General features: G+C 53.6%; 1 protein-coding gene across 7 annotated transcripts in view; it reads right to left on the reverse strand.

Moving 5' to 3' along the window:
• The window catches only part of FAM135B (family with sequence similarity 135 member B), a 68,842-nt gene that overhangs the window by 36,703 nt on the left and 5,401 nt on the right, over positions 1 to 26,738 (reverse strand). For 4 of the 7 annotated variants that reach the window (XR_014793195.1, XR_014793196.1, XM_084864633.1 and 1 more), the window contains exon 1: positions 2,217 to 2,254. Coding sequence is in view for 3 of the 7 variants with exons in the window: in XM_084864635.1 (XP_084720761.1) it covers positions 2,217 to 2,293 (77 nt within the window). In the remaining 4 variants the exon portion in view is untranslated. Of the gene's footprint in view, positions 1 to 2,216; positions 2,313 to 26,738 lie in introns of those variants that run through there. The other 3 variants (XM_084864635.1, XM_084864636.1, XM_084864634.1) reach the window with 1 other exon arrangement.

Consider the following 26,738-nt stretch of genomic DNA (forward strand, 5'->3'; position numbering starts at 1 on the left):
CCATCTTGGCCTCAGGCCTGTGCCTAATCTTCAGTGCTAGAATATCATCCCGAGTGCCCATCTCCAGAGGCACCGCGTGGCCAACCCCTGCCGGTGGGCAGAGCAGGATGGTAGTGCCGTGCCACGGGGAGGGGAGAGCACGTTTCTATGAAAATAGGGTTATGGAATCTGAGGGGAAGAAAGCCTCTTAGAAATCACTGAGCCGACCTCTATCCCTCGTGCCGGATGGAAAGGCAGGTGGTGACAGCTCTGTCACACTGATTTCAGGAAAAATAAAGAGAGAGAATGGCTTGGTTTGCACCAGTGGAAGTCATGTGACTGAAATACAGCGTTTCACACCAATGGCTTCTGGTGTGAAAGTGCTACCTACTGGCTATCCATGTGGGGGCGGGGCACTGTCTTTGCCAACAGGTCCCGTCAAGGCCCTGGCGCTGCTGACCTTTAGGTCCACCTGCTCGCTGACCTCCCCATCCGCCCCTCTGCAAGCTGCCCACTTGGCGTGGCCCTCACCCACGTCTGAGCCCCACTCTCTCTCACAGTGGGGTGGCCACAAAGGATCAGCAGACTTGACTAAAGAAGTGGAAGAATAAAAAGATCATTTCTGACAGGAGCTGACGAATCAATTAATTGATCTCTGGTGAGTGAAGGTAATCGTATTTCAGAGTCTATTAAGGCCTGTCGGGCTGCTTAGCTAATTTCACAGGGAGCTGGCTGTCCCTGACATGAGGCCGTGATGGCAAACATCGGGGCACAAACACGATGGCAGCTTCTTCCGGGAATCACCTGACCTAAACTCAACCCTCTCCGCTCTGGTGGAGAAAGACGGGAGTTGCTTCAATGAGGGTTCGATCCTCACGTTTCTGTGAGCATCTGACCTTTCGCATCAGATCTGATCACACTGACCGGAGGGCCTGTGCGCAGTGCTCTGTGGACAGGGCCGCGTTTACCCACAAAACCACAGAACACCGGTGGGCAGACAGTGCTCTCAGTGCCCCTGGAGAGGCAGAAGATGGACTGAACTTCGGCTGAAAAACTTCACTCAGAAGGACATGAAAGAAGATTGAACATGAAATTGGAATTCATTTTCAAGGACAGATCTTAGTTCCCATTCAGCTACCAATACCAGCAATGAAGGCTCACGGTGCCATAAGCAGGCACAAATGAGTTATGAATGTGTTGTGTGTGATTCTGGCTTTAACTGAGCCTAATTCAATACTAGATTTCAGTGCTGGGCCTGGCTACATGAGGTGCCTCCCCGCCCAACCCCTGTAGATCTGGGAAGAACAGTCCCCAGGCTGGCTGAGTGAGTCCGATTTCTGTCCTTTCTTTAGGCCTCCTCTGCCGACAGCACCGGGCTCTCCTGGAGTTTTGGATGAGTTGCCTGAACGTCCTGCTACATGACGATCTCATACACGCCCTAGGCAGCTCCAGTCGCCTGCGCCCAGAATCCTGAGCTCCAGCCACAGCTGGTACCCTAAGCCTCCAAGGTGTAGAGTCATTTGTTACGCAGCAATGACAAGCCGACAGGCGCCTACTGCTCTGCTGTGTTCATGTGCGCACCTCACATGCTCCGTTTCCTGGCCTGTGTCACGGGGAAGGAAGGCAGGCATGTGAGGACGCAGATGGGTCTATGTTTAGACGCCCCTAACCACTCCGCGTCCTTGCTTTTATGGGCAATGACCTTGAGAGGCATAAGTCTACGCTGAAGATGTATTGAGATCTTGCATGGAAAATGCCAAGTTCAGAGCATGCCCTCAAACTGAGAGCATTTTAATTATCTCTTTAAGAAGGATGCTGCAAAGTCTCCACTTTTGAGAGAGCCAGGCACAGGCTTACGGTGCGTGGTTTGAAAAGATACCCAGAGCGCTGAGCCCACGGACACCCTTTTATCAGAACTGCACCCGCTTCATTTCCAGTGAGTTCGCTTTCCTTTCACACAGCCTGGCAGCTGCAGTGGACAACCCACTACGAGAGAGGGCGTGGGAGAAAGGGCAGGAGGAGGAGGAGAGAGAGTAGCATTGTCTGGTCTCTCAGTACACGGTTTATTGTGAGGGACACTAAAGGTTTGGGTTTTCCACTTGGCAGGGAAGATGATGAAAATCCTTTCTCCATTGATCCAGAATGTCCTGGAACCTGTCCTCCCTCCTCCACACCCCCACCCGCCAGGAGAAAGAAAGGCCCCCCCACCCCCACCCCCCAGGCCACGCACCACTCACCCTCGGTGGAACAGGTCCACGTTATAGAACTTATGGAGCTCCACCGAAAACTCCACCGTTCCCTGTACCTCAGACATGATCTTCCTGGTGCATCACCTGAAAGGCAAGAGAGAGACAGACAGCATGAGGTCCCGTCCGCCCCACCCAGCGCCGAGCTTCCAGAACAGGAACCCCGCAGCGCTGACGTGGGCCGGTGGGCGTGTCCCACGAACGGGGCCTCGACGGGTCCGTCATCACTCACCACTCCTTTTCGAGGGAAGGACGGCGAGACGGAGTGACCTGCTTGCTGTCACATGGCTCACCCCGGAGAGGGCCAGGACAGGCGGGCGCCCAGACACCCTAATTCTAAAGCGGAACCCAACGCACCAGGCCTCTCTTCCTCATCGGGCGTTCCTAGGGTGCTGGGGGCTGGGGCCCCATGTCCGTTAGCCATGAGGAATTATGTGTGCTTTCCCTGGCAATATTTCTAAAACGTTCAATCCGTCATTGACGCGTTCTGACATGTTTTAGGTCATTCTCCGTTGCCTCCGAGGAAAGTTGTTAGAAATAGTAAGGACGATTTTGGAGAAACGCCACGACCCCAGCCCTTCCTGAAACACTGCTGGGCATCCAGCCCTCTGCCAAACATGTTTTCCATCAAAATGTTGCTTTTCTCTTAAAACACCAGCCTTCAAAGTGTGTGACCTTCCGAAGATGAAACGGAAACCAGGGTGTTGGTCCTCACACGCATCAGCACTGACGTTAGGGAGAGGGCGCAGAGCTACCGTGCTCAAAGGATGACACAGCGAAGGGTCACGACAGTGGGGGGGGGGGGGGGGTTCAGGGAGGGGCCTGCTCAAGTTGTGGGACAGAGAGGGAAGAACCAGGCAGGCTGCTGGGCATCACAAGGGCACCAGTCAATCAGAATGCACTGCCTTCGCCAGCTGAGAGAAGCTGTCCACCCAGCAGAGCCCCCCGCCTCCGCACCCCCACACACACACACACCTGGACGGCCCACCTGTCACCCCCCACCCCATTGAGGCGCCCCCAGGCTCCCAGGTGAAGGCAGCTGCCTCAGGAAGCCCTTCCCCACTGGTGCTGCCACAGCCCCCTGCACGGGGCCCCCCACAGGAGCACCCCACCAGCCCTGACCACATCACACCCTGGAGCGGGGCAGGAGGCCAGGTCCTGAAAGGAGGGACAGCGCTGAGCTGGACGGAAGCCTGGCCGCGGCGCCTGCAGTCACACCGCGGGATGAGCAGGAGGAAGGAGGGAGCACAGACAGTGCAGAGCAAGGCTCGCGGGAATGAGTGAGTGCTCCTCTCCCAGCAAATGCAAAGCCGCCGCGGCTCTGGGCCTGCCCGTTCGGGCTGTGAGCTGAAGTACCCAGCGGCCCTCAGTTCCATGGCGCCGGCTCCTGCCTGTGTGCGGAGGGAAGGTGTGAAGGCGGCGCCATCCATCACACCTGCACGGGATCCGGCCGGGGCCGCGGGAGCTGCTGGGCCGCAGGCGGGGAGGCTCTGTTTATCCTCCCCGAGCCGAACCCAGGCCCAAGCAGGAGAGGAGGTGAGAGCAAGCTGCCAGATCGCCACCCAGTGAGTCAGGCTGGCACCAGCCACGCGCTAGCTGCTGGTGCCCAGGCCAAGGCGCTTTCTGGTGATCTGGCTCGCATGCATCTGTCATTAACTTCCCCAGTGCCACATGACTCAGCCTGCATCTGTGGTCCCACAGGGACCGCCCACAGGTCTCTGAGCCTGCTCCGCTAGCCAGCGTCTCCCCAGGCGTGGGCCACCCATCTCCCAGCGCCCCTCCCACCAGGATGGGAAGCCACGTAGGAACAGAGGGAGGCTGTCTGGGGCCGGGAGCCAAGAGGAAAGCAGGCAGCCCTGAGCTGGTTCAGGAGAAGCGGCTGCAGGCTGCTCACTGCTCCTCACGCCCGGGCTGGGTGGGCCTGGGGCCCGGGGCCCGGGCTCCTGGGTGCGCACCTCTCTCTCTGATGCCCCAGAGCTGGTCCTCACTTTCCCTCCTGGTCTCGGCTCAGGGTCATTTCCACAGCAAGCCTCTCACCTCTCTCAGTTCTTTCCAGCACTTCACCCTCTTTATTATTTCTGGACCGTAAGCCATCACGTGGGATTATGGCTTAATTTCTGCCTCCCTGCCCCAGTCACCGCCAGGAGGGCAGGCTCCCAAGCACCTGGGCTGCTGTGTCCCTAGGGGCAGCCGATGCCTGGCCCCCAGACAGAGCCCCACACGTGACTGTTCAATAAGCTGGCAGTGACCACCGAGCAGAGTGCTGGAGAGAGAACAGGTTCAGGAGGGGCGGGAGGACCTGTGTAAAGGGGACCTGCAAGGAGGGGACAAGCCTTGGGACAGCTCTCAGACTGCCACTCATCACTTTATTTCACTTCATAGTCAACACCTGGCTCAAAACCCAGCCTCACAGGGTTGTAAACACGCCCCTGCTCTGTGGCGGATGCTAATGGAGGTGCTGAGGCTCCCTGAGGCCACACGGCTAGTGAATGATGTGGCCGCAGGGACCTCACTGGGTCCTAGGTGAGTGAGGAGGGATGGGGAGGGGGAGCCGGGGCCATGCTGGGGACCTGGGGATGCGCCAGGGAGTGACAGAGGAGAGTGGTGGGGGCCAGCTAGAATTTAAAGAATAATCATGCTCTGCTCACCGTGACTGGTTTGTTCTCATTAAAGGAGGCACACTCTAACCTGGCTGGGGGCGGCAGTGGGACCTGGGAGCTCCCCTGGAGATGTGTCCCGCCCTCCCCATCGGGAGCTGCCGATTAGCGTGGACAGATGACCAACCTTGTGGCAGAAACCAGGGCCACAGGCCCTTTGAAGACACCCAGCCTTTGCACACCCTCAGGCCTTTGCAAATCTGCAGACCAGTTAACTGCCCGTTTGGCATGCCCTTTGCCTACTTCCCATGTAGTCTTCGTCCTTCTACCCAATGTAAGCAGCTGGCTTACGGGGTGCAGAGCAGATTTCTGTGGATGGCCTGCTGCTCCCACGCTGCCGGCAGGACTGGAATAAATGCTCATGTCTGATTCACCCCTGTCCCTGCCCAATTGGCTCAGACAGTGACAGGCAGTACGGACCTATTGATCGCCCAGTTACGGGAGGGCCCTGGAGAGACAGGACTGCGCAGGGCCTGCAAGGCAAAGGATTGTGGGCCCTGCAAGTGTCACACGCAGCAAAACCTAAAGAAGAAACTTAAAGCCTTAACCTTTGTGAGATGACAATGAACAGCCTAGTTGGGGCATGAATTAATCATGAGCTCATGCTCTTCATTTTTTAGAATCACTCTTCCCTCTATGACTGTCTCAGCAAAGGCTGCCCAGAGAGCTTCGTGGACATAATGAGACCTGGCTCGTTCGATCATTCAGCAAATATTAATATTAACTGTGTCAGAAGCCACACTGGCCAGTAGGCAGACATGAATGAATTGGGGAGACATGAATGAGCAAGAAAAGAGTTGGAAAAAGGGAAACATGACCACACGAGAGGACAGTAAGGACCACAGGGGACTCGGCAGGAGGCTGTCACAGGACCACGGGGTGGCCACGCGCTCCCCACCTGTGAGTGGGAGCAGGAGATGGAGACCACCCCCAGGGCCCACACCCTCGAAGGCCGAGCACCTGGGAAACCAAGCACCAGGTAAACAGGGAGAACTAGGCACAGGGCCAATGACACTCAGAGTGAAGTGGGAGCAGTTCACACAGACACAGCACAGACAGGCATGGGAGCTGGCTGGGGGAGGGGAGAGGGGAGAGCAGAGCCAGGCTTTCTGAGGGGCCCCACCTGAGCTGGGCCTCTGGCCTCCCAGCCCCCAACTCCCAGCACTCACACCCAGGAGGCTCAGGCCCTGTACTCTGTGGTCAGGGTCAGGAAGGATGAATAGATAGACAGGTAAATGATAGATTGATAGATAGATAGATGATGGGTGGATAAATGATTGATTGATAGATCGATGATAGATATGTGGATAGACAGATGATAAATACAGACAGATGGTAGGTAGATGGATGGATAGAGAGCTAGATGATAGTTAAACAGATAGATGATAGATAGAGTATATAGATAGATGATAGATGAAAAACACCTCTCATACTGAATGTCACACATTCAAATAAGGTTTGGAATGTAACCATCTCATTTAAATAAATGTTTGCCTTTCCTGTCTTTGCAACTGTCTCTGCAAACTGTTCTCTCTTCCTCTGGCCCCAGCCCAGGAGCCCCTCCCGCCCAAAGCTGGCTTCTCCTCCCAACTTGTGCCTCCGGCCTGCTTCAGGGAACTGTCTAGGCCAGAAGCCTAAGCAGCACTTTGCTATGTGTGAAGACATTAGCTAATTAGAGTAATTCACACTAGAGTGTGAATGAAGCCAACAATTGGAAGGGAGCAGGAAGGGGCTGCATTTTAAAGCAGGCACTGAATACATCCTGTGTCTGCTGCCTGTGCCAGTCCTTCTGAAACTCAAGGTCACCACCAGCACTCCTAGTCAGCCTGTCCACCTCCCTCGCCTTCTCCGTGAAGTCTAGAGCCAAGCAGCACTGCTGTCCACTCAGGAGGGAGTTTTCTGAGCCACCTACGACCAGGACCGTGCTTTGGACAGACCTGTGTTTGAATCCTGCCTCTTTCCAGCCTTGGGTCAGAAGAGCTCAACACAGTCCTGGCACAAGCAGGGGACAGATGTGGGGTGCTGGTTCTCCTCTCTCCCCGCCCCCATCCCCACAGGCCAGTGTCGCTCCCCTTTCTCCCCCTCCAGACCCCTGGGAGGGAGTCGTAAATGGCCTCCCAGATTGCCTTCTGAACAGGTCCTATTTAAGATATATATATGTATGCATGTATATTATTGGTTTCAGAGAGAAAAGGAGAAGGAAAGAGAGAAACATCAACGATGAGAGAGAATCGCTGAATGACTGCCTCCTGCCTATGGCCTCTGGTTCATGGCTGGCACTCCACCACTGAGCCACGCCGCCGGGTGAGCAGGTTCTTGAATGGGCGTCTCTTCCCCAGAGAAGCTCTCGGGCATGTAAGTTTGGGAACCACCCCATAAAGAAGGTCATTTCTCGCTCCTGTAGGACTTCTCAGAGCCCTTAGCATGCGCGCACTTGGTGCGACTCTCCAGGCGGAGTGCTCTCTAGAGCATGTTAGGGCCTGCACGTTAGGGCCACGCTGTGCTGTGCGCAAGAGCAGTATCGTCTGCGAACAGGGAACTTACTTCATGAGACTCGGCTTCCAGCCCCAGGGCAGATGGACTAACAGAGCATGTTCCTCGCCTGAAACAGGGATGCTGCCTCGCCCCTGGCTCTGTCCCCAGGCAGCACCCGCTGCTGCTGCGAAGGGAACACATGCCCCTCACTCATCCGTGGGCCCATGTGGCGCCTTCCATGGCACAAGTAGGGTCCAAGGAAACCAACTAAACATGCATAAAAAGAGGTTTCCTTGGCTAACAGGTCCCAGGCCCCAGCTAACCTATGCCCGAGCCAGTGTGCAGTCCGCTTGTCGGAGAGCAGAGTGGTGAGTGAGCCACCTGCCCAGCCCGCCCTGAGCTGCCCGGGGACTGAATGAGCAGTGCGCGCACTCAGATTCCACAGGCATCGGGACCCCACAGGGGCCCAGCTCCGACTGATGAAACATTTCCCAGAACTCTGGCCTAAAGGTCCGTGTGCAAAATCCATCCCACATCACAGATGAATAGGAAAACAGGACGCTACAGAAAAGCAGCCAGACACAAAGGATGTGCGCTGGGGAAGTCCATTCTTATGAAGTACCCAGACCAGGTAAATCCCTACAAGATAAGCGCTTGTGGGCCTGGCTGGTGTGGCTCAGTGGTTGAGCATCGACCTCTGAACCAGGTCACTGTTCGATTCCTGGTCAGGGCGCATGTCTAGGTTGCAGACTTGATCCCCAGTGTGGGGCATGCAAGAGGCAGCCAATCAAAGATTCTCTTTTATCAGTGATGTTTCTGTTTCCTCTCCCTTCTTCTCTGAAATCAATATATAAAGACAGGCACTTGTGGCTTCCAGGGCCCGTGGGGAGAGGTCCCCCTGAGTGACAGCTAACAGCCTGGGGCGTCCTTCGGAGAGACGAAATGTCTGGCACTAGACAGAGGCGGTGGTTGCACAACACGGCGAATGTGCTAAGTGTCACAAATCGCACCATTCAAATGTGATGGTATGTGAGCTTCACCTCAGTCAAACCATGCGCCTCCGATACCACGCATGCTTGTATGATGCTACTCACACAGCCAACAGCCCAGTGAAAACAGCAACTGATGTCACACGTGGGCTGTGCCGGTTTTGTTGTGTCTTCGCTCTGACTTCCAGGCCGCCCGCCCCCAGCCCTCGGAGGTTCCATTCTTGGTTTACCCGGGGAGGGGAAAGTTTCCTGCCAGCGTCCATGGAACATCATTCACGGCTGTACGAGATGATCAGCTTAAGGAGCCTGCAGCATAGGGTCCAGCACGTCACGAACTCACCCCTCTGCCTTGGCAGGGCCAGACCGAATGGTTTCGCCGGCCTCATTGGGCCCGAGAGCGGGACATTCCCCACCCTGGTTTAAACTCTACAGATCCAGTCTCCATCTCGTACAGGGCAGCCCCAGCAGTGGTCTCGGAGTCCATGTCCCCGGAACCTTCTCCTCTGAAGACCCCACTCGGGCACTTGAAACAGCCCCACCTCAGAGAGCCTGGCACTGCCACCACGGCCCATCGCAGCCCCCATGTGCCTGGCAGGAAGGCGTACTGCCCCTCTGGGCCCGGCATCAGTGCTCACAGCCTAAGGAGGTGCACCCCGGCCTCAGGGCCTCCACAGAGAGCCTTGGCTGGGAGGGGCCTTCTCCTGCACATGAGCCCACCTGCGCCTCTCCCTTGGCTCCCAGACTCACAGACCCAGAGGGAGACCAGGCTCTGCAGCTGGCATGGACCTCCTCTCCCCGGGCTGGGGCCTCCTTGGGTCTGCACAGAGGAAAGGCCCCGAGGAGGGAGGAGGCCCCGCTGGATTGTCAAGGGTATGCGGGTTCATTTCTAGCCAGAAGGATGCTGCTAAAAATAGTCCTTCTCTGGATGATTTCACATTAAATCTGCTCAACTTCTATGTCACATCTTACTACCTCCTTCCCGCCCCTGCAGGCCTCGGGTGACCCAGAACAGCAGCTCTCGGTTTGGGGAGAGGATGGAGGTGTGAGGAGGAGGAGCCATGATGTTAATAGAAATCAGCTCCCTTCAGGGACCCTGAGGGAGGGCTCTGCGCAGACCCAGCCCTGGGTGGGGAGTGACGGCTGATTTGGGGAATAATACTGCCGACATAAGGCAGGTCAGTGCCACCACTGGGACCCTGTGTGACTGGCAGGCTGCCCACCCTCAGCTCTGGAACATCGGGGAGTGGAGGCAGTTCCAGGGCCTGGGATGGGTGGTAGACCAGAAGCCCAGTCATTCCCATAGGCGAAGGCCCAGTGTTTCCCATACTCTGTCCCAGGCTCACCTCTACCCACTGCCTTCGGATGGGAGCGGGAGGAAGGGACAATGAGAGGAGGAGGAGGGGAAGAGGAGGCGGCGGCGGAGAGATGAGTCAGGGAAAGTAGGTCAGACGCTTCCTCTCGGGCAGAACCCCGACGTGGAAGCAGCTACTGAGGAATCCCCTTTCGTTCCTCGGCACCTTATAAAAGTTTCCGTGTGCAGCAGACTCGGGAGGAACTGGCATCTGCAGAGGCCAGGGCTGCAGGACTTCTCGGAGCCCCTAACATGACAATCCTCCCACACCTGTCTAGTGGAGCACGCCTCTCTGCCTTCCCTGACGGGAACCCTCTGAGCCGCGGCTGCCTCCTCAGCGAGGCCCGCCTGAGGGCAGCCCGCAGCGGCAGCGCCTGGAAAGCCACGGGCGAGCCCGCAGGAGGCACGGGCACTCACTCCTTCTTCCCGAGGCAGGGACCACGCGGGCCTGAAAGGAGCCCATGTGTTTAGCAGCCGGGCTCTCCGCCAACAGCGGCCCCGGGGACGGTGCGCATCTATCTCCCAGCCTTCAGCAGAAAGGAAGGAAGATGCCTGGAACACCGGCTGACACAGCGGCGGGCCTGAGAGGAGCAAGGGCGCAGCCCCTCCAGCGAAGGCGGCGTCTTCCTGAAGAGACACGGACCGGTGGCATCTCCTTCCTCGAGAGCCTGCTGGCCTCCCGGGAGGAAGCCTCGGCTCCGGGGATACACCTGGACGTACAGCTGTGAGAGCAAACACCCCTCCCTTCCGGGTCCTCACAGGAGTCTCCGCGTGCTGGGCACTCGGGCCCTTCCTCAGGCCCTGGAGTCAGATATAGTAGTCTAGGCTGTGGCATCAGTTGCTTCGATTTCCTGGGGATGATGGGGTCTCAGAAGACCTTGATTTTCTTGCATTGTCCAGGTACCCAATGCAAAGGGATGTAGATGGAAAGACCATGGTACGGTATGTATCCATTCATCAGTGTTAGGAACTCCAAGGGGCAAAGTTCACAGTCAGACAGAACACTAAGGCAGAAGGTGGGGAGGCAGTGGGCTGTGCACAGGTGGTCGAAGGTAGCAGACAGATGTTCAAGGACAGGTGTGCAAGGAGGACAGATGTGCAAGGAGGACAGATGTGGAAGACCCAGAATGTGAGAATGCATTCTTCCAGCAACGAAGAGCCACTGGAGAGCAAACAGCACGTACGGATCACCTGCCGTGTTCCAGGACCTGTGTTAGCTGGTGCAGGCGCACTTAATCCTCTGAAAGAAACCTAAGCAGACAGCCAACTTGATTTCGGGCATGGCGAGACTCACGCTCAGCAAGACTAGGTGGCTGAAGGTCTTCGTGGTGAAAAAATGTCAACTGCCCAAGTCTATAGCCTTTCTTCTCAGCTGCACCCAAACATGGGTGACTGCTGCTTGAAGAATTCTCTTCAGGAAGGAGAGAGAACAGGTGTGCTGGAGAGGGGGCTGGGACACCCGTTAGGAGCTGCCGCAAGAACCCATGGCAGAGAGGAGGAAGCCTGGCTCCAGGCACCGATTCCAGAAATCAAACTTGGAAACCACGTGGGCGGAGGAAAGGACGAGCTGCAGATGGCCCAGAAGCACCACCCTGGGCAGGTGGGCGCAGGGGACAGCCCCCTCTCCACCCCGGTCCTCGCAGCAGCCGATCTGCCCGTGAGGGTCTCTGTTCCCCGCTGGGTACTCAGCCCAGCTCCAGCCAGCGCCAGCCCCAAGGACGCAGTGTTATCAGGTGAGCCTAGCTGAGCTGTGCGCTAGCTCCCACTTCCTCTCTGAATCATGTGGTGAATCATAACCACCCTCTTCGTATTTTAGAAGCAAGTGTCTAATTTTTCCTCCCCCGAGAAAAGAAATAAATTGCTGCCTAAATAGGAATCTAATGTGGCTTCTCAAGTGCTTGGACTTATTCAGCTCTGAGCCTGCCTTCTCTTTGGGCGTGAGACTAACCAGAAAAGCTAAAAATAAAAACAATTTTTTAAAAGGTGACACCTATTGAGCCATCTGCCCTGTCCATGATTCTGCTCTATCCTTTCCCGGGTCAAGGTCACTGTAACCATTCCCATTTGATGGATGAGCAACCGGAAGCTTACAGACGCCATTCACTGGCCCTGAAGCACACAGCTAGTGAGAGGCAGATGTGGGGTGTGATGGTGTGCCAGGCCCTGATCCCATGCTTCCGGGGCTCCTGTGCCACCCCGCCATGAGAAGTGTGACACAGGCAGTCCACACCCCGGGTCGCTTTGGGAAATGGCACTCAGAGCTCCCACAAACATGGCTGGGTTCGTGTCTATTATCATGTTAGGGTGCTGCTCTGGCAGCTGGGAAGCCAATCATCTCTGAATCTGCTCTCTGTATATGAAGAGGTTACCACCTAAGCCTGGTTCTTTTACGTGTGTGTGTGTGTGTGTGTGTGTGTGCGATTCTCATCATTCATCAGCTGCTTCCTGCACGCCCTGCAACCCAGACATGTGCCTTTGACCAGAATTGAACTTGAGAGCCTTCAGTCCACAGGCTAACGCTCTATCCACTAAGTTAAACTGCTAGGACCTGTGTCCAGTGGATGACCAGAGCGTGGGAAGCTTAGAGTGTTATCCTCGCATAGGAGTGCCTCTTAGCTCTGCAGCACTACTGTATCCAAACACAGTGATACACGACTGCACCACTTATTCCAATGCAGTAATGACATCACAATACCGAGCACTGCTTACCCATGCAGCAGCAGCATCAGCAGTTTCTGCAGAGCGTGTGGGAGGTCTGTGGGTCTCCAGCTGCACTGTTTCATCAGGCCTGGGCTATCTCGGGACAAGGCCGTCCGTACCCACGTGGCACGCGAGGCCAGGGCAGCACAGGGGGAAGGGCACCCTGCATTCTGCTGATATGACCGGGATGGAGAGGCAATAGCCTCCACGCCAGCTCAGCAGCCATGTGTCCCCCTGGCACAGAAAAGCCTTGCACAGCGTGTCCACGCGGGGCTGGCTCCGTCCAGACAGGCTGGTCGCGGGCCCATTGGGATGTGGCTCTCTAAACAGTGTGAGACGCAGGAACCTGCCCAGGAGTTGAACAAGCCAGCGACGTTGTTAAGGGCTGTGCCACCCAGGGAACACCTGGTAATGCTCCTAAGCGCTGGCTTCTGGTTCTGTCGAAGGAAGAGCACTATCTCAGAGGGATTGGGGAGAATAACATTTGACCATGAGTTTGCCCCAGCGTCTGCCCAAGGGGTGTGCTGGGGAGGACGGGGGACCCTTCCCCGGTCCCCTGGGCCACTGTGTGCTGAAGACTGCCGCCAGCAGATGGGACCGGGCGTAGGGCCGGATGAAGTCCAAGTGCCAGGGCCTGTTTGGCAAGGCCCCCCACATTCCAACTCCCCGATAGTCTCCCTTCATCTCTGCTAACCGCCAACACTGAGCTCGTCCTGCAAGGCGGCGGGTCTGAGATGAGCTCTACCGCTGATGAGGACGCCACACTCCCCAGGAATTTAGGAATGGGGGAAACACAGAGACGCTGGATAGTGACGTTGTCAGAGAAGAAGCATAGAGGAATAGGGGTTAGATACAGGGGTTCCAATCCCAGCTCGGCTACTTCCTCGTGGGGAGACCCAGGGCAAGTCACTAGCCGCTTGGAGCCTCAGTGTCCTGAGCTGTCAGATGAAGGTCAGAGCCACCGCCAGCGGCACAGGATGGAGGGTGGGCCTGCTGATGGAGGCGCCGGGAGGAAACACGCCATCACACAGAGCACACACCTGACCTTCCTCTGGTACACGGATGCACTAATGCTCCCATGTGACCACCAGGTTCCCGGAGTCACTGACGTGCTTGTTATGACTGAAGAGCCATGACATCTGGCAAGACGCTGGTGTGCCCGTGCCAGAGCCGGCTAACTGGTGAAGCACTTATTGGTAGCTCTGGGCACTCACCTGTGAAAAGCACCGAAAGTACAGAAATAGGCACCTTCTCTTCCTGGGAAATCTGCTCACATTCATTAACCCAAAAGGCTTCAAGCAAGGCATGTTTGTAAAGCACCGTGACACCCGAAGAATAAGAGGCAATTCAGGCCGCAGTTCTGTTATCACATGCTTTAGGGAGTATTACTCAGGGGCTCTCAAGCCACGAGCTCCTCCAATTCCACACCTCTCATCTCAGAGGCAGCAGGCGCCGTGTCATCTGCTCAGTGCAGGATCCTGCAGATTCCCCAGGAGTTCTTGGAACTCTGCTTCCTTGGCAAAACTGCAGACAATGGTTGGGAAATATAGTAAAAGATAATAAAAGGAAGGAGCATTGTGAGTGCTTTCAAGTACCAGCTAAATGCTGATTCCTCCTAACTCTAGTTCAAGTGGCAACCCTGGCCCCTGTTTTTAAGGCTTTTACAGCAGGACAGGGCACCCCGCCCATAAAAGACTAGAATATTTTGGGCCCAAAAGACAAGAAGACAGAATTCAGGGCAACTTCAACCTCTGCAAAGTGAGGGAGAAACCAAGAGAGGAAAGAAGTAGAGAGGGAAGCCACACATTCCACGTCCTCCTTCTGTCCAAACCTCTGGCTGAGCCCCAACCAGGAGCAGCTGGACTTGGGATAAAATAACTGAACTGACCTTCGAAGTGCTGCCCAAAAGGCAGAGGTTGCTATTTGAATTCAATCAAGTTAATTGTCCACGACAGCAAACCAACAAATAATATCGTCACAACAAAACACACTCATCAGAAGAATGTTATAGAATCTCCACAACACAACATTCAAAATAGCTAAGAGTCCAAAATTGTTCAACATGAGAGGAAATATGAAAACATGACCCATTCTTAAAAGAAAGATAATGGATGATCCAGATATCCAGATATTGGGATTAGCACAAGTTATAACTAGGCTCGATGACATAATGGAAAATATGCTTGTAATGATTGAAAATTAGCTATAAATCTTGCATATTCCTTGGATTTCAAATAGAAATTAAATGAAGAATCACATACGGTTGGAAAGTTTTTATCTCATAAAGACAGTAGTTTTGGGAAAGTTCACATTTTTCTGGAGACAAACTATTTGTATAGACCAGCTATAAGAGGCTGAGAATGCAATATAACCACTAATTAATGCATTAACTAACTTAACAGATAATTACATACTGAATTCCAGGCATGGTTCTAAAATCGACAAGTTACCAGCTTTCTTGGACCTTCTGTTATACATTCACCATAGATTACCCTTGCTTTGTGAGAGATAATTAGTTTACATTAAGTAATTGACAACTGAAGCTATTTTATTTGGAACTTAAACCTTATTTCATGCATCCTGTCCGCATCTTCTCACCCCAAAGCTGATCAAGGTATCAGAGATGTATATTGTCGACACACACAAACATAGTTTAAAATTGTATTTTTCCTATTTCTCCCCACCACCGCCACCCCCTACCTCCTCCTCACCCCATATATACTTTATGTGGGATTGTGAGTACTCTTGTAACATTGACAATTTTGCTTCAGATCTTCTCCCCACCTCACCCCCCAGAAGAAGCCAAGTCCACGGCTTCTTTCCCTTTAGCCTGTGCTTCCCCGGTGCCTGGCACACAGCGGCCCTTAGCACATCCTGGTCCGGCTCTTGATGAAATGGTGATGACTAACACCACGCTTCCTGAGAGTGGCATCTGACTCATGAGCATCTCATCTCTTCCAATGGAATGATACTCTTCCCCTGTCATTTCCACAGAGACTTCGTGGGTGGGCGGGCGGGAGAGGTCACCGTGCAAACAGGTCACCAGTGATGGAGGGGACTTCTGTTCACTAACTGGTACCTGAGAAAACAAGTAGCTTTCACATTTGCCTGACTTGGGCTGTCTCTCCCCGGACCATCAGCCTTTACAGAACACAGATCTCAGTTAGCTTTCATGGATATGAGATCATTCCATGTGCCTTGGAGGGCTCCCATCTGTCCACGGGGAGCTCCACCAGGCAGCGTGTCCAGGGCACTTATCCATGGACATCGCTGTGGAGGGCCAGCACACAGATGCTATTCCTCCAGGTCATACAGCCCCGCCCCACGGATGGCCCACTGTCATGTCAGAGCAGCCCCACGCGGTCTGCATGTGGAAGCCCCGCACAGAGGGCGATAAAGGAGGCTGGAGAGGTAAGTAACCAGTCACGGATGGCGCCATCTGGGATGAGCCTTGCTATCCCAATCCCTAATCCCACTCCAGTCCTACTGTGCTGTGTGGCCTCAATGCACAGGCTCTCCTTCAGCCCTAAAGGAAAAGCCATGTGACATGAGAAGGGGACATGGTATGGGGAAAGGGAGCATGAGGGGCTTCCCTTTGATGGGATGTCATAAAGAGACCCCGATCCTGTGCATGGGGTGCTGTACCAGCACTTTAACAGGAAGGGGAAGGACTTGCTTTGGTTCGGGCACTCTCTGTGCCTGAGATTCTCCTGGTGCTTCGTGGCTCCTCTCTCTAGTTTAACCCTAACCCCTCTGCTGGGTACACATTCATGTGCTCCCGCTACACCACCTCCCAAGGAATGGTGTGGGCCACAAACACATCAGCCACCGGGATGGCAGGGCCTCTCCGGAAACTAGGAATGCACGCTTTACCTGCTGCCTGCCAGACACTGTCCTAAGACCTCCCTCATGGGTCACTATGTGTGTGTGTGTGTGTGTGTGTGTGTGTGTGTGTGTGTATGTTTAATATTTCCCTTTCTTAACACATATTTACTGAGCACCTACTATGCACAGGTGCTTACAACATCCCTCCCAGAGATGCTATTGGCCATCCCCTTTCAACAGGCTTTGAAATGCCCAGTGATTGTGTGTCGCTGGGACTCAGGTTCTACTTTTCAGATGGAGACTCAATATATTTATCCACTATGTTATCCTCCCCTAACCTCCACCCAAAGACAAAACAAATAAAACGAGGGGGAAGAGAGAAACAATCGGAATGAAGTGATTCTGGAGGGCAGCCAGGACACTACAACTGCAGAATGTAAAAAGTAATAGCTCTTCAATTCTCCTGCTCTCCTGAGTAATGAATCCCCAGCAACAGTCCCTGTCCACGGGCCTCGCCGCGCAGTGCAGTCCCAGCTCCCAGGGGACGGGCTGATCGCTGCCATGGGCTCTGAGATTCCACAAGGGAAGGACGGCAATGGAGTTTCAGAAATGGACTGATGTTAATGCACTGCCACTGGTTAGTCTGAGAGGGCCAGGCGATGGTTCCGATAAGACATGCCTGTGTCATCTCATGGTTTAACCTTAGGATGGGTTACTTCTGGACAGTAGCTTCCCATGGGTGCTGCCCGAGTCTTGCATTTAGGGAAACAGAATGACCCGACCAGGCCCTCCCTTCAGAGAGCAGTGTGTGTGTGTGTGGGGGGGGGGGGGGGGGGAGATATGGAACCGGGAAGTAAGGGCTGTGTCTCTTATCACCTCTGAGTGACGGACATCTGGTCGACCCCAAGTCATGGGACTGGAAGCAGCTGCTCCAGAGCTGGTGGCTGAGATAGAATTTGAGATTTAGTCTCTCTGACTCAAATAATCTTTTTAAATTTTTTTATTCATACGGGTTCCAAAAAACAGTCCTCCAAGGAGCTAGGAAACGAGAGTTTGTGTGTGAATTCAGTGCTGGGGCGGGGGGGATGTTTATGGGGGGGACCTCAAGTGTTGGCACCTTTTACTACAAGAATCAAGATGCGGAAACGAAAGCCCAACCAAAAGAATGACTTTCTGAACTCCCCCATCGCACCTGGGAGGCAGGACGCACAAATACAACAGCGAACTAGCCAGCCCAGGCATGTTTATTCTCAAAACCCTCCAAGTAATTCATTACGCATTTACTCCACCTGGACTCAGGGACAGGGTAGTGGAGCTGAAACCCTCTGGTTGGGGAGAGAATTGGCAACAATCACTGAAACAGTGACAAACATGGAAACAACAAGAGAGAAGTCTGCTGCCTCTCCATAACTGAGCACAGCACAGAACCACAGGTACGAGGGGCACCTTGGCACCCTTCCTTCCTCTTTTGCTCAACATCTAGCCAACCAACCAGCCATAGGTGTAGCTGACGTTCATGAAGAAGGCTCTGACCAATGCTGGCTTGGCTCACAGAACTCGCAAGCTATAGAGAGGAGAATGGCACACTCCTAGGGACCTACTATGTGCCAGGCTCCCTGTACAGTTCCCAAGCACAGCCTGTGCCCCTCACTAGGCTTCGACTTCACGAGGACAAGGACTCTGCCCACTGCTGCTCAGCTTGCATCACGGCCTGCAGCCCAGGGTGTGGCAGGCAGGAGGCCTTCTGGAAACAAGCTGAGTAGATAAAGGGTCTCACTGAGACCCTAGGAACCAGGTGAGCACTGCCTGGTGTTGACTGAGAGAACAAAGGCTCGGCTTCATGGAATGATCTGTCCCATCCGCTCAGAGGGAAGTGAGGAGCGATTGTGTGACCTTCGGCAGGAAGGAGTCCGGTGGGACCTATTTCAATGCAGAAGTAAGTTTGCTTCCAATACCACAGACACGATGCTGTTATTCCACGGGTCCCTCCCAAGGGCTCTGGACGTTAAGTGTGTCCCTGGGAAGTGACTCTGGTTCTGCCTTGTTGGCTCAGCACGATCTCTGATCAGGACCAGGGTAAGGAACACTACATATGGACCCACATTCCGCAAAACTGTCACCCAAGTCAAAGACTAAGCAGGGTCTCCTGGTCTGTGAGTTCCATGTCCTTGGCCTGGTACCTCTCTTCATAAATTCCAGACACATGTGAGATTATAATAATTATGCATAGTAATGCTATCATGAAAATCGCCAAGGGCCAGAGCGTTACATGGTCTAAAGACTTTCAGTGCATCACCTCATTTAACCTTCACAAGAGCCTACCAAGGAGGCTATAATGTTGCTGTAATAATTCCCATTTCATAGATGAGGAACTGAGGACGACAAAAGCATGCAAGTCCAATAGACCAACTACTTCTGCTTCTCCCTGCCTGGCATGGCTCTCTTTGTGAATGGATGCGTAGGTGGGTGGGCGGATGGATGGCTGGATGGATGAATGAAAGAATGGAAAGAGACAGGAAATAATTAAGAATGTGTCGCTGCTGTGGATATATAGTCTCTGAGTAGCCAGCTTACTCCATAATTCATGATGGGAAGAACTGCCGTGTGGGCTGCATCGGGCTGGGAGGCCAAAAAGGGGGTGCTGTGGCCAGGCTCTGGAGAAACGCCCAGCCGTCTGCCGACTCCACAACGTGACAGGCTGTTGGCCTTGACAGTGACATCTCCGAGCCTCCATTTCTATCTCTAGAAAATGAGGGAAATGAATCATCTACTCAGAAGAGTGTGTGAGGACCAAACACTGCAGGCACATAGTGGGTGCTCAATAAATGCATTGAAAAAATGAGTCAATGAGTCAACCACCGTGCCATCTCACACATAAAGGGGATCTGGGTCAAAGCCATGTATTCGCTGGGTCTCCCTTAGGTTTTGGTTTGAGCTACAAAATCCCCCCACAGCCACAAACCATGAAAAGCTCCAGGTTTGTACTATGGACCCTCATGAATATCAGCAGTCACGTGGGTGAAATGCTCGGATTGTGCCCACACCGACGGAATGACCGCGTGCGAATCCCGATCCCGAAAGCCAGGTCCTGGCCCAGAGCCTCTGCATCTGGGAGCTGCCGGCTTCCACTTGGCCAAAACCGAGTGCGTTTCTGACGTGGGTACAAGGAGTCTGGAGAAAGGCACCGGGGAGGACGAGGAGTTTGCTGTCTGATTGGCGGCTGTCACTGAACCCAAGTGCCAGCCCAGGGAGAGGGCATGCTCTGGCACCCACGTGGGCAGCCCGTCCTCAAGGGCGGAGTGGGTTTCCCTGCGCTTCCGGAGCCCTCCCCCCGGCTCCTGGGCAAGACCGGGCGCCTCGCTAGGAAAACAAGATCATCTTCGTGTGCCCAGCCTCCATCTTCGCTGGAATAGACTCCGCAAGGCGCGTCCCACCTCCCCGAACCCCTCAGAAGCCCAGGTTCCCGCATCAAAGAGAAGAGGAAAAGGATCTTGCGCTGTCGGGGCGAAAGCCAAGGTCCTGTATCACGCTCGCCCTCGATCCGCAGCCTCAGATGAAGGGAGACGGATGGTAGACTTGAGCCGCTCCCTTCCCGGATCCTTCCCTCTCGCCTCTGAGGTGGGAAATGAAAGGAACGAGGGTCAGGGAAATCCCCCCGGGAAGCTTTGGGAGAACACAGCACAATGAAGATGGAAAAAGACAAATGAAAGGAACAGATAGGAAGCTTTCCCCAGGACGTCACTGCTCAGGGAGAGGGAATGGAAACAGTCACTGGAACACGTGGCCCTGGGTGCCTCCAGCCCCGGGGAGTTCCTCTGCGGGAACTGAGAGGCGCTGAGAGGTGCCTGTAGTAACAGGGCCTCCTCCCACCTCCCCTGCGGAGAGGACCTGCTGGGATTGATGAGAAGCAGCTGGGATCTGAGCTGGGCTCTCGGGAGCATCCTCTCCACGATTGCTGTTTCCCTGCCTCCCCTGCAGTGATGCGCTGGCTGTGGGAGCCTTGCTGAGCCATGACACGCCAATCTGCATCACTCTGTCCTCAGAGCTGCCGTGAGGGAGGCAGAGGCTGCCCCTCAGTCCTACGGGGGGGGGGGGGGGGGGGGGATACACTGAGGCACAGACCAGGGACACAATAAGCTCAGAAGCAGAGAGAGAGTGGGGGAGCCAGGCCTGGGCTCTCGGGCTTTGAGCCCATGAGATACAAGCCAGTGCCACGCTGCTCACTCAGGTGCCCACAGTCCCGGGAGCTGGCATCTTCCTTCCACAATAGGAGCCTAGAGCGTGAAACACACCTGCCTGGAAGGGTGGGGAGAAGGGGAGAGAGGATCCTGGTAAAAGTCATGGAAGGAGTTCACACCGAGACGGTGTGAACCCCAGTATGGCAGGTGTGCTGGCTGAGCCCCATGAATGAGTAGGATGACTCTGTTTAACAAGAGAGGACACCCAGAGAGTGAACCTCGGTCCCTGCGGATGACTTGCTCCCCACTGTGGTCAACCACGGGGGGAGGGGGGGCACGTATACATCTTTTTAGGACACAGGGTGTCCCTCCCAAAAATGCAGACACTCTAACAGCTAACTCACTTAATTCTCACTCCTTTTCGGGTCTGATTTGAAATACTGGGTGAAGTCAGACTAAGCTTTGAACAATGAAAATTTATCCACTGGACTTTTTTATGGAGATGCATAAAAGATAAAGCTCACGGTACAAAACCAGCAACAGTTGATGAATCAGGGGCGCACAGATGCAGCACGAAATGATCCTTGATGTTTGCGGTTCCATTATCAGCAGGGCCTGGGCCAGAACAGTCTTCAATTTGAAAACAGGCGCCAACCAAAAATATGATTCATTCCTCTAGATTCCTTTACATTTTGAAAAACGAACCGTATGTGAACAAACACTGACTCTACCATCATTTAAATTGCGTGTATACATTTTTGGAGGGGACACCCTGGTCCATGAAGACTTGGCCTTGGAATTCAGGGGGGGTGCGGAATGAGCTAGAAAGGAGGGAGGAGAGAGGCTCCCCATGCTGCAGTGCAGTGGGAGATGGAAAAAACCCGAGCGGAGGACTTCAGGTGCTCTGCCATCCTCGCCACCGGTCCTCGGGCGGGAACAGCGGGCCTGCTGCCCAGACACTAGAAAAACAAGTGTCAGAGAAAATGCACCCAAGGCGCTGGAACTTCACACGAAGTGCCCAGCCACATCTCATCCCGCTGCGGGCCTGGACCAAGGCCCTTAAAGGGACAGAGCCGCCCCTGCCTGTGCCCTGGCCGTGGAATTCTGGGCATGGCATAACACTTCAGCCAGAGCAGGGTGCCTTCAAAAGCTGGGGAAATGATAGCTGTTCTCACTGTTTAAACTAAAGAACAATTAATGAGAAGCAGCAACAAGCTGGAATCCCAGGCTCGAGGGCAATTATGCAATTAAGACAATTAGAGGCTGCTGTGGGAGAGCTGGCTGTCAGGTTGCGCAGGGAGGAGGGGAGGAGAAGGATCAGCAGGCCCAGATGTGGGGAAAGGGAGGAACATTCACTGGCTGTCTCTGTCAAATGTGCATGTGGCTCCCCTTCAGCCCCTTCCTGGTGGGCGTTCTGGGCTCCTTCCGACACACCTGGAGGGGTCAGGCCTACCCCAATCCACAGGTGCAGCAGTGGGGCTCCAGGGGCCAATGCCTTTTGCATAGACGACAAGGTGAGGGACAGGCTGCCAGGGCAACTCGGGGCCGCCCACGTCCATAGGTTCCTTGCTCGTTCTGCTCTGTCTAGCTGCCTCTCTCAACAACTCTCTCACCCTCTGCCCACCAGCACGTGAGATCTTCATTCGGCTGTGGAGCCCTGTGCCCTTAACAATGCCACACGCCAGCAGAGTGCCGGGGCCCCGCTCTTCACACCTCCACGCCCCCTCTCTCCCCCAGGAGCCAGGCCTGGCCGCTGCTTCCACACAGCCGGGTGCTCCTGGACTCCTAGAAGCAGACCGGCCCCACTCTCCACACCGCTCCCCTGGCACCGAAACCAACATGCCAACAAGGTCCCGGCGCAGGACAGCCGCACTGTGACCCAGTTAGAGCGCGGGTCAGAATCTCGGTCAGGAGAGAGAAATAGGTCAGGTTGGGGCTGAGCGTGGAGCGAGCCTGGAGTGCAGCTAGAAGAGGCCTGAGGAGGAACACCGCACAAGAAAGCCAAGTGCGCCTGTGGGCGTGAGTGTCGGGTTCAGGTGGGGCGCACAGAGGGGACAGAGCCCCCAGATGGGCCCCTGGATGATGTGATCTGCCCCCGATGTTTGCTGGAGAAATGCATGACTCAGCAGCTGAATTAAAAATCTAAAACAACAGTGACACTGTCTTTCAGCTTGGGAGGTAATGGGTGGATGTCTTTATGCCAATGCAAGGAGACGGGCTTATAATAAATCTTTGCAACCTGGCCGGTGGCTCAGCTGGTTGCAGCATCATCCCATGTGCCAAAGGGTCCCAGGTTCGATTCCTGGTCAGGGCACACACCCAGGTGGTGGGTATGATCCTTGTTCGGGTGCTAAAGAGAGGCAACCAATTGATGCTTTTCTCTCAAATAGATGCTTCTCTCTCTTCCTCCTCCCGCCCCCCCCCCCCCCCCCCCTCAAATCAATACAAAGGAGGAGGAAATCTTTCTGGCTTGAAAGCTACTCAGTACCCGGATGGAGGGCTGGGGTATTCTGTTTAGTTTGTGGCTAGTTCAGGGGATGAGAGAAGATGGTTTCTGCACCCATCGCTGTAGCTGTGTGTTTCTTCCCTTAGTAAGACGGTGTGGCCCCGTCACACACGCTGGCTCCAATGACTCAGGAGCAGGCGTGTGTTCTCGGTGAGACGCCCCTATTATCCATGGAGATGTGTGTTTCGGGAGGTGTGATAAAGCGGGGAGAGGAGGCAGACGCCAGACAAGATGTGGTGACATTTTCCAGTAATCCATCTCCTCGCTCAGGAGGCGGTCCTGAATCAGTCCTTGGCCGGCCAAATTCTGGCATCCTTCCTCCCCAACCGTCCCATTTATCAGAACCTCCTGTGCTGTCCGCCTGCACAAGACCCTGCAAAGTGTGGCCGGTGGGTCATCAGATGCCACCGTGTCCGTGTGCACATCAGGGTAACCCTCGTGTGCACCTGAGGTCAGGAGAGCCCGAACCTTTAAAGCTGCAAAACACATTTAAGCATCCCCGAGGCGCTCCCTGAAACACTAAAGCTGGATTGATTCGAGCCTCTCGATCTGGGCCAAAAGCAGTGCCATGAGACACACATGGTCCTTCCCACTGAAGTTATTGGAGAAAAGGGGGAGCCCGTTTCCTTAGCTGCACCAGCCACATTTCAAGGGCTCAGGAGCCACCTGTGGCAATGGTGGCCGCAGTGGACAATTCACCACAGGAATTCACCATCGGACAGCGTCACCGCAGATGTTCCAGGGGACACTGTTGCTTTGAGTTTCTGAAATACAGAGGGCAGAGCACCAACGGAAGTGGCATTATGAGAAATCAACCAGAAAACTCCAGCACGTGGGAGTTTTTATAAGATAACGGGCTTGTCCTCTCCAATAGTCAGTATTCTGGGTGGAGGATTGGAAGGGGAATTTGTGGGCCTGGGCTAAGACATGTCCAGCAGCTCTGCAAATTTCAGGGGCAAACTATGAGGGCAGCTTGCTGGTATCCAGTGAGAGGTGCCACGCTCTCCGTGTTGGATCAAATGCTTTCATTAACTGGTCTGTGTGTGTGCACGTGCAATTCTCCTTTTTCAATGGACACGCCATATAAGTCTTTACTCTTTATCCAAAATAGCCAGGCAGGCTATTTCTAGCGCACATCTGGGTGTCCTAAGGGACCTTAACTTTTATCCTGTTACCCTTAAAACACTTTGCTCATTTCACATTTAGACTTTCATCCAGCAACTGAATATCAAACATCCCCATTCCTCTCCGCCTACCAGGCCATTTATTCATTTTCCATAAAAACAACAGCTCCCAAGAAATAAAACACAGAGGCACAAATCTAACAAAATGTATGCAAGATCTATATGAGAAAAAGCACAAAACTGCGATGGAAGAAATCAAAGAACTACATGGAGAGATATTCCATGTTCATGGATAGGAAGACTCAATTGACATTGTCAAGATATCAATTCTTCCCAACTTGAACTACAAATTCAATCCCAATCAAAATCTTATCAAGTTATTTTATGGATATTTACAAGCTGATCCTAAAGTTCATATGGATAGGCAAAAAAATACAGACTAGCCCACATGGTATTATAGAAAAACAGAGTTGGAGGTCTCACACTACCCAATTTCAAAACTTACTACAAAGCTAAGAAGAGTGTAGTATTGGTGTGTGGGGGGAGGATGGATCAATGAAGTAAAACATATGTGAAAGAAAAAAGCCACATGCTAACCTGACAAGCTCAGGGAAGGCCTGCGTGGCAGTCTTGCAAACCCAGAGACCTAAGATAACCACAAAATATGGTTTGAAAATTAAATATCTAACAGGTTATAGTAGGTAGTCATGTCCCAGATATTTTTCCAGACAAAGATCAACTTTGATCTTTTTACTGAGCCCATTTGCCTTTTTGCCTCTAAGATAACATATCTGTGAGATGTCTGGGTAACTTGTAACTTCCCTTTTTCCGGAGCCCCTGGGGAACAACCAAATGTGTTGGGCACCAGGACAGATGCCTCAAATTCCTTCTTTATCATGTTAATTGTTCCTGCACTCACCTGAGTACACGTCCATCATTTTACTTTTTATCCAATCCCAGGAGTTTCCCACCACTTTGCTTTCTCCCGCCTCCTTACTCCATCACCAATGAATTTCATGTAACCCACCTATGTCCCTCCTTTGATTTCGGTGTATAAATAGAGAAATGTAACTCGCCATTCTTCGGAGCATTATCTCAATCCGTTGAGGTTTTGCTTCCCGGCAATTGTCGACAGTTTTGGCTCAAATAAACTCATTAAAAAATTCTTTACAGGTTTCAATGGTTTTTTTCGTTAACACATAAAACCCAGAAATAAACTCACATATTAAGACCACCTTTTTCACAAGGAGCAGAGGTGCTAGGGAATATTTTTTTCCATTCTCTTCACTGCGACATCGCCCCTGGAGCCAGGCCGAAGACTAGCTTTTCCTGGCTGAGCGTGATGAAACATTTGGCTTGGATTGTCCTGATCTCTGCAATGTATTTTCCAGTGATTTAGAAAAATATGCATGCAGTCATATGCAGAGAAGACAAATATTCCAAAATGCTAACGGTGACTGAATCTAGGTGTAGAAATTGTAGGTATGTGTCATGCCTTATTTTCCAACTCTTCTGGGTGAGTGAACATTTTCATAACAGAATTTCTGTTCCAACAACATCCCTACAGGCTGTACAGACCCTGACACGTGTCGCACTGCCAGGCAGTTTGCAGGTGGAGCTCTTCTTGCTGTCCTGAGGGGGAGGCTGCCATTCCTCGGGCACTGTGTATCTGATGCTTAAAGCTCCCGAGGATCCACGGCGCCTAAAGGGTGATGCACAGCACCCCTGGGACGCCTTACACCCCCTCTAGGGTACAGCCCCTGCTCTTGCCCCTACAGATCCCTATTCTGCATGGAAACACACGTACCAAATCCTAGGGCCATTTCCTTTCTAAATGCTTCCTGAAATGGGAACAATACTCCAAAGAATCAAAGCCAGGGCTTGAGCCAGAGGCAGCCTGACGTCTTTTGAAGCAGCTTCCTAAAGACTCGGGCACTGAAGGCAGCTGTGGGAGGCCAGGAGAACACAGGGCAATGCCCAGGCACACAGCCCTGAGGTCAGCGCAATTAGCAAACAGCAGTGAAAACAATCAAGGGGAGGCTGTCCTGGACCAACTGGTAGTTTAGTGTTATTCCTTTTATTACCTACCACTGACTGGAGGGGGATCGGAGGGAAGGAGAGAGAGAGAGAGAGAGAGAGAGAGAGAGAGAGAGAGAGAGAGAGAGAGAGAGAGGGAGGGAGAGAGGACCTTTCTATTCAATTGTAACTTTATCCTTTGAATTCAGTCCGAGCACTGTGTCAATCAGCATGCATAAAGCTAGGGACAGAATGAACTCCGGCAGCCAGGACCCAGCCCGGCGATGGCATTGCCATAAACAGCCTTGGGAGAGACGTGTTCTGCACATTTCACAAAGGCCAGCGGGGCTCCGTGGTGGAGCGTCAGCCTATGAACCAGGAGGTCACAGTTCAATTCCCAGCCAGGGCACTTGCCCTGGTTGCAGGTTCAATCCCAGATCCACACAGCTGAATGGTGAGAAGCCACATGCTTTGATGGAATGGTTTCTCAATATGGTTTTTGTTTGTTTTATGAGCAACAGCTGAGGTTTAAATGCCCTTCACAAGGAGCATCTACAGGACAGCTGAGAAGGAAGACATGCGGGGATCATGCCAATTTGGGGTCAGGTTCAGGCGGGCGAGCACACACACACACACACACAGTCTCTCTCTCTCTCTCTCTCTCTCTCTCTCTCGCTCTCTCTCTCTCTACA

The sequence above is a fragment of the Pipistrellus hanaki genome (genome assembly GCF_964339955.1).
Source record: "Pipistrellus hanaki genome assembly, chromosome: 17".
Classification (NCBI taxonomy): Eukaryota; Metazoa; Chordata; class Mammalia; order Chiroptera; family Vespertilionidae; genus Pipistrellus; species Pipistrellus hanaki.